The 11,222-nt window shown below is 43.5% G+C and overlaps 2 protein-coding genes across 2 annotated transcripts in view; one reads left to right on the forward strand and one right to left on the reverse strand.

The window, feature by feature from the left end:
- itgb8 (integrin, beta 8) overlaps window positions 1-6,123 on the forward strand; it is a gene marked incomplete at both ends in the record, with an annotated part of 15,745 nt that extends 9,622 nt beyond the window's left edge. Inside the window, 6 exons of the mRNA XM_080045531.1 lie at window positions 591-987; window positions 1,141-1,363; window positions 1,489-1,592; window positions 2,403-2,519; window positions 4,702-4,868; window positions 5,995-6,123. Coding sequence (XP_079901657.1) covers window positions 591-987; window positions 1,141-1,363; window positions 1,489-1,592; window positions 2,403-2,519; window positions 4,702-4,868; window positions 5,995-6,123 — 1,137 coding nt within the window. The remainder of the gene's footprint in view (window positions 1-590; window positions 988-1,140; window positions 1,364-1,488; window positions 1,593-2,402; window positions 2,520-4,701; window positions 4,869-5,994) is intronic.
- A 2,572-nt stretch (window positions 6,124-8,695) lies between these two features.
- Window positions 8,696-10,984, reverse strand: LOC307264528 (transcription factor Sp8-like). Its single transcript, XM_080045946.1, has 2 exons — window positions 10,895-10,984; window positions 8,696-10,204 (listed from the first exon to the last, which is right to left on the reverse strand). Exons 1-2 carry the CDS (start codon window positions 10,913-10,915, stop codon window positions 8,996-8,998), a joined length of 1,230 nt encoding a protein of 409 aa, XP_079902072.1. The 5' UTR covers window positions 10,916-10,984; the 3' UTR covers window positions 8,696-8,995.
- Window positions 10,985-11,222: the final 238 nt, after the last annotated feature.

The raw sequence follows: 11,222 nt of genomic DNA on the forward strand, positions 1-11,222 counted from the left end.
CGGTCACTTATCCAACTGTTTAAATCTAATCAGAGATTTCCATAATTATGCAATGAGAGGGAGTTTATCTAATGTTTCATGCTTTTGGATTTACTCCAGGAGCAGTTTAATTTAATGTACCCCACATTATATAAGAGCCCTGGGTGATTGCAGTCTTACAGTACATTGACATGTAATACTGTCAAATACCCAATCATCTACTAACAAGACTATTATTCTTTAGACATCCTAGCAGCTCTGTAAGGCTATATTTAGGCACATCTGGCCTTTGAACTAAATGCTAAATCTGCCTGTTAATATACAACGACAATGCTAACATGCTGATGTTAAATCATGAATAATTTACCAGTAGACATTTTCCATGTCCACCATCTTAGTTAGTATGCGAAAAATTGCTTATTAGCACTGAGCAGAAGTACAGCTGAAGCTATATACATCAGTAGTTTTGTAAGCATTTTCTCTTAAAAAAAATTTGAAGGACAAATTAAAATTTTGACCCAATGATGGCACTGAAAAGTCAGGGGGATTACGAGAGGTCTAAGTATTCATCATTGGCTTTGAGCGTCCCCTTATTTGTCTTTCTCATACAGGTCTACTTCAACATCACCATCGGCATGCGTTCTTGTCCCGACGACGGCGAGGATGAAGACGTGACCGTGTTGGTTCGTCCTGTGGGTTACAACGAGTCCACCGTGGTCAGGATCCACTCTAAATGTCGCTGCAGCTGTGGACCAACGAAACGCTGCCACGACGACGACGGCCAATCGCAATGCACGGTAGCGGCACAAGGCAGCACCAATCAGGGACTAATGTCGGACTCGAACAGGAAGTGCAGAGTGGAGGGCTCCGATTCGGACTGCAGCGGCCGGGGAGTGTGTGTGTGTGGGAGGTGTGCGTGTGAGCAGAGCAGGCTGGGGAGAGTGTATGGGAAGCATTGCGAGATCGACGACTTCTCCTGCCCGTACGAAGGGGGGCTGACCTGTGGAGGTAAAGGGGGGGCACACACTTTAGAAAATGAGTTCATAAATCAAAACATATTATTACAAGTACTTTTAATGCAACAAACGTACACAATCTATAATGTTTTTGTGTACTTCAGTCACACTCCTTCCTTCTGTCTCTGTGTTCATCCTCCTTCAGGGCGGGGTGCGTGTGTGTCGGGCGAGTGTGTGTGCGAGGACGGCTGGATGGGCGATAGCTGTGGCTGCCCCGTCTCCACAGCAAGCTGCCAGTCGTCCAGCGGCTTGCTTTGCAGCGGGCGGGGCAGATGTGTGTGTGGCAGGTGTGTGTGTGACGACCACCGAGCCTCCGGAGACTTCTGTGAAAGATGTCCTACCTGCCAAAGCACCTGTCAATCATACTGGTATGTGTCACTTTTTGTTTGCCACTGCAGAGCGTGATAGGAGCGATGTTAGTTGAAGCTGACACTGTTGTGCTCTCTCCTTGTCTCTCTCTCTCTCTCTCTCCCTCTCTCTCTCTCTATCTCAGGAAGTGTGTGAACTGCCACCTGTCTCACGGCCTCACACAAAAAGAAACAGGACACTGCAACAAAACCTGTGTCCCATTAGTGGGCTACATGGATGATGTATCAGGTACGGCCATTTCAGCCAAGATAAATTGCTCTGGGCATTGGAATTTGCACCATTTTCAGTTTCCATGTTTCATAAAGACTATGATGGGTTCATTGGACATTTCACATAGAACTGAAAGAGTAAAAGTAGCATTACACATGCCCTGGGGTATACATGTTCTACATCACTGCAGCAAAGTGAGAAGTTAACCCACTGGAGGTCATCAAAAACAAGCTTTTAAGCTGCTGTTTAGTTGCATCTTAAAGTTGTCTTGGCTTGAGTTTTAAAACTCTAATATGATCTCTTTGTTTATTATGTCTCCTAAAAAAAACAGTGTATCTATCTCATAAGCAACTAAATGCAACACAATATAAACCAGCCTTCAGGAACTTTATTGTTATCTGTCTGCTGAAAACCAATTGATTAGATAACCAAAACAACAAGCTAAAATGTACACAGAGGCTCGGTAGAACTGAGGATAATTGCGTAGTTGGGATATTATTTTGTGGATTTGTCAGAAAGAGCAACTACACCTTACACAGTCATTTGATCAAGTGTCAGCAGTATAGAGATATTGATTTGTGCGAGGAAAAAAAAGCTGAGAACTGAAGAGCGGTAAAACCCAGCAGCTCCCCTGTAATGCTACTCTCATCGATTTGTTTGTTTTTAGAAGTCAAGTAGGATTTTTCAAAGGGGCTGAGAGCGTAACACGTCTGGAATGAATAATGTCTCACACTTCATCTCTCTCTCTCTCTCCCTCTCTCTCTCTCTCTCTCTCTCTCTCCTTCTCTGTCTCTCTCTCTCTCTCTCTCTCTCTCTCTACATTTTCAGGTCAGAGTGGGGGGATGTGGGTTCAGTGTATGTACATCAGTAATGACAGCTGTCGCTATCGCTTTCAAACAAGCTCACAGTCCGGTCAGACTCAGCTTCATATAAGCAGAAGACCAGGTATGCCACCTGCCAACACACACACACACACACACACACACACACACACACACACACACACACACACACACACACACACACACACACACACACACCATGCCTTCGTTCAAGGTCACTTCCGTTGCTACCATTGCTACACTACTACACCCTGGTGTGTTTGAGTCAGCAAGCCTGCTGTCAGAAGTGTTACAGCTGTATTTTACATTTCCCCTCAGTTCCCAGCTCACTTTCTTGATATTCACAGACGCACACAGACGTACTACACATACACACACACGCGCACACACATATACATAATTTAAAACCCACTAGTTCACACCATGCACTGAGTTTTATACGAACACACACACACACACACACACACACACACACACACACACACACACACACACACACACACACACACACACACACACAAACACACACACACACACACACAAACACACACACACACACAATTGCAGATCCAAGTGTTACAGTTCATCTCCGCCTTCCCGATATTTTGGAACAGCACTGCTCATTGTGCGTCCCCTAAAACCCCCCCCCCATCTCCACCCAACGGGACACTCTCTTCCTGCTCACGCCCACTCCCGGGTGCAGCAGGAGCCAGGTCTCCATAGTTACAAAATGTCAGAGCTCTCTTTGGGCTCTTTGTTTTGGGCGAGGAGCCTGTCATCCACACATGCTCCCCAGCAGACACACAGCCAGCTGACTATCTGCTACAGCACCACTGGCACAGCTGCCACAGACCGCGCTGTGTTAGGTGTGTGTGTGTGTGTGTGTGTGTGTGTGTGTGTGTGTGTGTGTGTGTGTGTGTTATCGTGGAAAGTAATTACAAAAACTCACTCAAGTACTGTACACTGTAACACTTTATCTACTTATACTACCTTACTTCTCTCATTACTTTCATTAGACAGGTGTATTCACTGGTTAAAGGTGCTGTAAGCGGAATGGTTCTTTTAGCTAACTTCCTGTCAGTTACTGCAGTTAGCAGTCCCCTCGCTCGTCCCTACGTCACCACATTAATGCACTGCGGTCTTCAAACAGGGAGATATCTAGCACCATCTCAGATAAGTAATTGTGATAAAACATGATAAAAACCATCAAAACAGACATTGGGAAGGATTTTTACCTGCTCCGCCATTGTAGGCGCTTAAACATTCACCCATCTGTCCTCTGGCGTGCACTGGCAGTGAGACCATGAGTGAGACGGGTGTCGGTTTGTAGCGTTCTCTCTTGTGATTGGATATTAATTTCGGGATCCCCGAAAAAGTTTATTTGCCGATTACATGCAGAGCAGCTGACTGAGAGATCGACTTTATGAAACGCGCACATTATGTAAGTGATCACTGTATGAATAAAGAGCGATTTAACACTTATATTAACAGAAATAAATCGCTTACTTCACCTTTAAGTTATATAATAGTAGTCAAAACTAGCTCAGCTTTGAGTATCCTTTTGCATTAAGGTAATTTGGTGCGTATTGTGCGTACTGTATAAAGGACTTTTAGTTTATTTTTATATTTTTGTATATGTACATTTAATTGAAGGTGGAGTAAGCGATTCTGGAGAACGTTTGTTGTCAAAATCACTTTTTGTCAAAATCAGCGTGTAAACTGAAAAAAAAAACAATGTTAATACACAGCCTAGGCTCTGTAAACGTGCATGTTGCTAGCTACGGTGGCTCCACTTTGTTTACATACCCTTTGTTTAGAATGCCTGTTCACAGAGGCTGTGTATCAACACCATATTTGGTACAGAGAGGTAGCCAATAGTGATAAAAAGTGATTTTGACAACAACCATTCTCCAGAATCGCTGACTCAACCTTTAAATAAGGAATCTGAATACTTATTCCACCCCTTTTGCTCTGGCACATCCATATTTGTGAGGACCAATGTGAGTTTGAACAAAAGGATGCTCACAATTATAGGAATATATTATTTATTTGCAACTATATATATATATATATATGCCCTTTATGATTGTGTTTACATATTTGAGTGGGCTCAATACTCCACCAGTGCACTCTGTTTCATTTTTGCCATTCACTGTTTCATTTTTGGTTCCCTGTCCCAGTTCTCCACAGTGAAACCTTATATATATATATACATATATATATATAATATATAGTGTGTGTGTGTGTGTGTGTGTGTGTGTGTGTGTGTGTGTGTGTGTCTACAGAGTGTGCCAGCAGCAGCCGGCTTGTGGGAACCTTCCTGGGTGTGTGTGCTCTGACGCTGCTGTGCGGGCTGGTGGTGGTGGCTGTGTCCCGGCTGCTGCTTCAGAAGAGAGACAGGTCACCAGGGGGAGCTGCTGTCGAGGACAGAGGCTACCACTGCACTGGAAAGGTTAGCTGTCAAAAAGTCAAGTATACGCCAGCAATGCAGCAGGGTTTTTTAACTGAGGGGAAGGCTGATGTGTCCCAGGAGCATTCATTTTTTTTAGGATATTGTTGTTGTGCACTGTTCGCTGAAACCGAGAGACTGATATTTGACTCCGCTCTTAGAGCTTACAGCTGTATTTTACATTTCCTCCTGAATTCCCAGTTGGCCATCTAGAGTTTCTTCCAGATTTGTGAGCTTTGCAATGATGAACAGCACCTTTGAGAAGGAGGAAATGATGGAAATTGCAACAGTGGGGGCCTTTGTGGAGTTCTTGATGTGGAGATGGACTGTGTGTGCCTAAACTGTTGGGGGGTGGGCTTATAAGTGTGTGTTTAAACCCCTCATTTATTGTTCATGGTTGACCGCAGCTCATCTTAATGACACTGTATATTATAGAAGGTAAAAACTTGATGCATTTGTTAGGGTAACATTTCAATTCAACACACGGGTCACAATTCTCTGTTGATGTTGCAAGTGTAACATTATACTCTCAGGGGAAAAACTAGTACATATTTATACTGCAAGTGTTATTAAAGGGGCACTTCGCTGCTTTTATGAGTGATTAATCTACGGTACTAGGGACAGTGTGAAAACAGTTGTATAATCCTTTGTGGTTTTGGAGGGGCTTCGTTCGCGAAAATATACCAAGGGGCATTTCTTCAGTGATCTTGGTTTGAGCAACACATTTGTAAAATAATATTCAATGGATCATTTAGTGTTAATATTGTCAACGCACAATAATTTAAAACCTCACATGAACAAGTTTGCAATTATGCAACCATCTTCAGTTGTTGTGAGCACAAGATGGTGTTTATTATCTCTTCCATCCATTCCATTTAATATGAACGCGGTATTACCAAAATACGCTATTGAGTTGCATTGTTCCAAGTGTAGGATTTTGTCTTTTAAAGGTAAACCCACATGAGACATAAACACCAGGATGTCTCAGCTTCTGCTGCATTGAATTTATGAACACTATATAGAGTATTTCATTTTGGTTTGAGTGCGTCTGTATATTTCTATGGGTTTTATGCATGTCGTGTGTGTGTGTGCTTGTGCCTGTTACTGACCGTATTTCTGCGCCCGTCAGGACCTGTCATACATCCCTACGACCAATGAGAAGACGGTGACCTACAGGAGGGACCGCCCACCTGACCGTCCCATGGAGCTGCACATCCAGGTTCCTAAGATGGCCCTGGGTGACCCCTGGCAGTGCTAGGCGGAGGTCAGAGGTCAAAAGAAAGTCAGCAGAGACAAGTGGACTTTCTGCCTGCCTACCTTCTTAACACGTCAACCAGCTAGTATGTGGAAGACTGATAACGGTGAAACTAAAACTGTAAAACCTCCATGGGAACACACACTGATTAAACTCTCATAGACTGTGTGACTAATGAGGCCAGTATCGTGAAGAAACTCTCGAGAAGAAACCAAGAGCACAAGACCCCACCACTTCTTCTTCCTCCTCTGTATAGCAGCAGGGAGGATGCTACTTCCACAGAGTAAAGGGTGATCATTCCTCGCTTTGTAGCCATGCAACACTTACCGCTCTAACTTATGTGTGCCTGTGTATGACTGTGCGTTCGTTTGTGTGGGAGAGTGAGTTTGTGAGCTTGGTGCGGGTAGATGCATTTATCGTCTATCAAGGCTTTGTATTTAGGATTTTACATAAAAAAAACACTACATTTGGTTTACAGCGTGTGATTGTGTGGCACTCCAACTGCACTATCTACCTGTCTTTGTCTGCCCCCCTGTGGCCAGCTTGAGGTACGACACTTTTATTTTCTCAAATCACACGGCGATCTCAGCCCCTTGGGATTTCATTCATTCACACCACTGACTGTATGAATTTTTTTTTTTTTTTACTCTCTTACAGTCATCTGTTGTGTCCCATTTATTTTAGTGTTTTTAAATGTTTGTTGTTTTTTGTTTTTTTTTACCGATCAACTGCATTGTTAATGATTATTGTATGTGATTTTTATAATATGATAAGTGAGAACATAGTTTTATATGATGACGGTCAGTTGTTGATCTGGTTATACTTGCACTAGAACAATGGGTTTGCATTATACTACTGAAAACTGTGGGATGTCTGGGGGGGGGGGGGGGGGGGCACGCGAGCTGTGATGTTGAGTTTGGAACAACTGCTATATGTTTGGGCATTATATTAGAGTGCATCTAAGCATTTAGTGCATTCGAAAGTATTGTAACAAAACCGCAACACTGGAATAACAATGGACTGGAAATTCATTTTTAAACGGCAACTGTCTCATCCAATGCTGTACACGTGGCTCTCTATAACAGAGAAGTAAGTGTGTATTTGCATGCATCTGTTGATGATCCCAGAGCCGTTACTATCAATACTGACAACTCCTGAGCAACATGCTACATCATCTCTGAAGGTACCGAGATCAGAGGTGAAAATTCGCCCCTTTATGCACTAGATCCTCTTGATCCAGAGTGCCAGTTGCATGGCATCTTGTGAGATTTTTCGCTTGCCCAATCCTGTTCTTTTTAAAAAAAAATTGTATTTAACCCCATATTGTTTACAACAATACCTGCTCTGTTTTACTGTAAGCCAGGAACACTAATTATTATTATTATTTATTTTGATTATATATATTTTTTCTTTTTATTTATGTTGATTGTGCTATTTTATGAGAAGGCGACTTGAGTTGCAGGTAGTAAGTACTGTTTGGTTGTTGAAGAGCGGTCTCTATCTCTTAACAATGACAGTTATTCAGCAATAACATAATAATCATCTCATCTAAGCGGACACTCTTGAGTCCCGCAGTAACAACAACAGCACTTTCCTGTGTAGATTGCTGCCGATTAATGTGACTAGTTGTTTAGCACCAATATTTTGCATCACAATAAAATCTGCAAGATCTCTTTTTTTATTTTTAATAATTTCTCGACTTCTTCAAATTACCTGCACCAACCGGTCAAGAGTTTTATATTGCTGAAAATGTTTTAATGAAAATGTGGAACATGTGTTAGACCTAATGCCTGTATAGTACTTTAACTAATTATTGAGGCATTCCCATAATGTAGCGCCTCATTTTAAGCTAGTGTCTTAATATGTTAAGCCCAGTCAATATGTTGCTGAGTTTTTGTAGATCTGAAATTGATTTATTTGTTTTTTTGATACAGCAAAATGTACAAAAGATTCAAATCCATGTGTGGCCAAAAAACAAACCAACAGGTGGCTGTACAAACAGGACACTAGGTGGAGATGCACACTAAGGCAACTGAGATGAGTGTTAACTGAACACTGTAAACACTTTAATCAATAGACAGCCACAGAAAATACAGTGTTTGACCAAGAACAGAAATCATTTCAAAACCAGGCACACTTGATTTTCATCAGCCTGCTATTATAGGCCTCATTTATACCCCAACTCAACTCAAATAGGTCTCCAAATTGTAATTCCGGTCTGTACAATGTCTGTTATGTTAATCTAGGTTTACACCCACAAATATTGATCAAATCTTAACAGGCAACCCAGGTGCCTAATTATCACAAATAATACGATTAATTCTGGTTATTTCGTATGTAATTTTTTGTGTTTAAGACTCATCAAGATAGACATTGGATCTTACTTACTGTTTTGTGTTTGTAATTTTCTGAAACAAAAAACTCTCAAAAACACTAATTACAATTCCACAAGTTAGTTTTTCCACCAAACATATTCTAATATGTCATATCATTCTAATTCAATGATATGACATAACTTTTTAAAGTTTACCAAGGTGATGAATAATCATGAAATAAGAATGATACTTGTACAGGCTATACTTGTATAATTGTTTATTTAAATTAAATGTGTTTCATTAATTAAAGTTCGTGTTTGTTGAATAAATTAGGCACATACAGTAACATATTGTCCAATAACACAAGTCTGATCAACTTCAGAGTAGAAATTTATTTTAAAGACGGCTACAAATAAGATAGATGAGGTAAGGACACCGTGTTCATCATAAAGTGCCATTTAAGTGTTTAAGTGTCCAAGAAACACACACTCCACACGGGCTGGTACAGAGTAAAACAATTGTCCATCACTTGTTGCTTTGTTCGTGTTAATTGTTTTTAATTATTCCACCGCACCGGTTTGAATAGTCTCGCGCACATGTAGCCCTGGAGACTGTCTCGGGCTACCGGAGAGGCTGTTGTCCGTGTCGCTGCTGCCTTTGCCGAGGCCCGGTTCTGCGCCGTCCTCCGAGCCCTCCGCGTTGTGCGTCCTAGCGTGCTTGGCTAGGTGGTCGGAACGCATGAACCGTTTGTGGCAGATGGAGCACTCGAATCGCTTCTCCCCGGTGTGCGTGCGCAAATGCCGCTGGAGCTCGTCGGAGCGCGTGAAGCGTTTGCCGCAGAAGAGCCAGTTGCAGACAAACGGCCTCTCCCCAGTGTGCCAGCGCAGGTGAGCCTTCAGGTGAGAGGTCTTGCCGTAAACCTTGCCGCAACCCGGGATGTGGCAGCTGTGCAGGCCCCTCCGCCGCGGGCTGGTGCTCCCCTGGCCGAGGCTCTCCACCTCCTGGCAGTTCGGACAGTCGCACGTGGCTCTGCCGGAGTAGCGCCGCGAGGAGCGGGAGGATGCGGGCAGAGAGACCACGGGGGTTACCGTGGGCGCAGGCGTAGACTCTGTGTAAGGACCCTGGACAGGTGGCCTGAAGCCGTCAAACAGGTGTTGTGCGGCGGGGTGCAGGTGCTGAGAGGCACCGGGGCTGAAGGCGGAGCTGTAGTCGGTACTGTAGCCGCTCAGATGAGAGGGTATCCCGGTCTGGCTCTGTGTATCTACCCAGCTGTTTCCCATGTCCCACCAAGCGGTAGACCCGTTATTGACATGCTCACCCACGGGCTTAAACCATGACTCATAGGGATGCGCGTGCATCCTCGGATAAATCCCAGCTATGCCTTCCACTGAGGACGGGAATTTGGTCAGAAACACTGACCGCTGTGCGTGCCCGGGATCAGGAACACTGTTGTCTGATGGCAACGCGGTCTGGTACATGGAATAATCATTTCCAAAGGGAGAGTTGGCATGGGTCACTGAGAATGCACTGGAGCTCTCGGTCAGTCCGGTCCCGTTACTCCTGCAGGTTCCAGAGGGAACCCCGAGCGAGGTGAGGCAAGAACCATGGTTGTTTGTGCCCGGTGCGCCTCTTTTCCACGGATGAAAACCCCTGATGAGTCCCGGGGCTCTGTCGGAAAGAGATGGGGAAGACGAGGGGCTGGGGTCACCGATCCTGCTGCAGGTGGCGGCCAGCATGGCCAGTGGTGTGCTGCCTAGCCGGGGCTCCTCCTGTGGGCGAACACAGAAACATTAGGGCATGTCACTCCAGCATCGTGGCTGATCCTGGTGCGCGTAAAGACGCGCACAATATAAGACGTCTGTATTTAATATAGTCTAGTTTGTCATGCGATCTTCGCAAAACGTTGTGCCTCACAGATTCATTTCAAATATGGTAAATTAATAATGTGACAAGGTAGGCCTATACGTTTTACAATGAGTGCGCCTATGACTGGGACCAACGCGAAACAATTGAGGAGCGTTTCAAAGTTGTGTGAGCTTAGAACACCGATATTACAGAAGGTAAATGTCTTTATATTATGAACAAATAAATAAATACAAACAAAGATGTTCATGCCAATGCAGCCCCACTTTAACGCCATTCGATTATTCATGGTTTTCTAAAAACAAATGCTCATTTTCCTTTCATTTTACAAGCATTTACTAACTACTAACTAACAACTAACTATGTCCGGTAAGTCAAGCTATAACGCATATCGTCAGTTTATTTACACATATTTGAATATTAAGCCTATTGTTTGTATTACAGCGACACAACAGCCTAGACAACAACAAAAAACAACAACACAACGCTCCCTGAACGCCACACAGGTATCCTACACAGCGCAACAGTATGTTATTAAAAGAATAGTTTTCGGAAAAAAAAGGTGTTTCAGCAAATATATAGAAATGTGAACTTACCCCTAACAGTGTAGCAGCCATGGTCTGTGCTGTGATGTGTTGGGCCTGACTGTGTGTGTGTGTGCTCGCGGGGATTGGTTGTGATGAGTGTTTCCTCTCTCTCTCTGCTTTGCTAGTTGTAGCTTCTTCGTGGCTTTGAAGTGCCGCTGAGAGCGCAAGGACCAATAAGAGAGCAGCTCACACTGTCTCTAAAACGGTTGCGCTCGACCTCGTTTTAAGTTTTAAAAAGTGAAGTCTCGCGAATTGCGCGCGCTCCGAATTGTGAGAAGAAGCAGACGGTACGAAGTTGTCTGAATAAATTAAATAATAATAAATAAATACAAATTGA

This window comes from Ammodytes marinus (genome assembly GCF_949987685.1).
Source record: "Ammodytes marinus genome assembly, chromosome: 17".
Lineage (NCBI taxonomy): Eukaryota > Metazoa > Chordata > Actinopteri > Uranoscopiformes > Ammodytidae > Ammodytes > Ammodytes marinus.

Bases quoted from the DNA above. Each gene is read 5' to 3' on its own strand.
- LOC307264528 (XM_080045946.1), bottom strand. From the start codon at position 10,915: ATGGCTGCTACACTGTTAGGG. The intron at 10,205-10,894 runs GTAAGTTCACAT...GTTCGCCCACAG, and splicing joins TGGCTGCTACACTGTTAGGG to GAGGAGCCCCGGCTAGGCAG.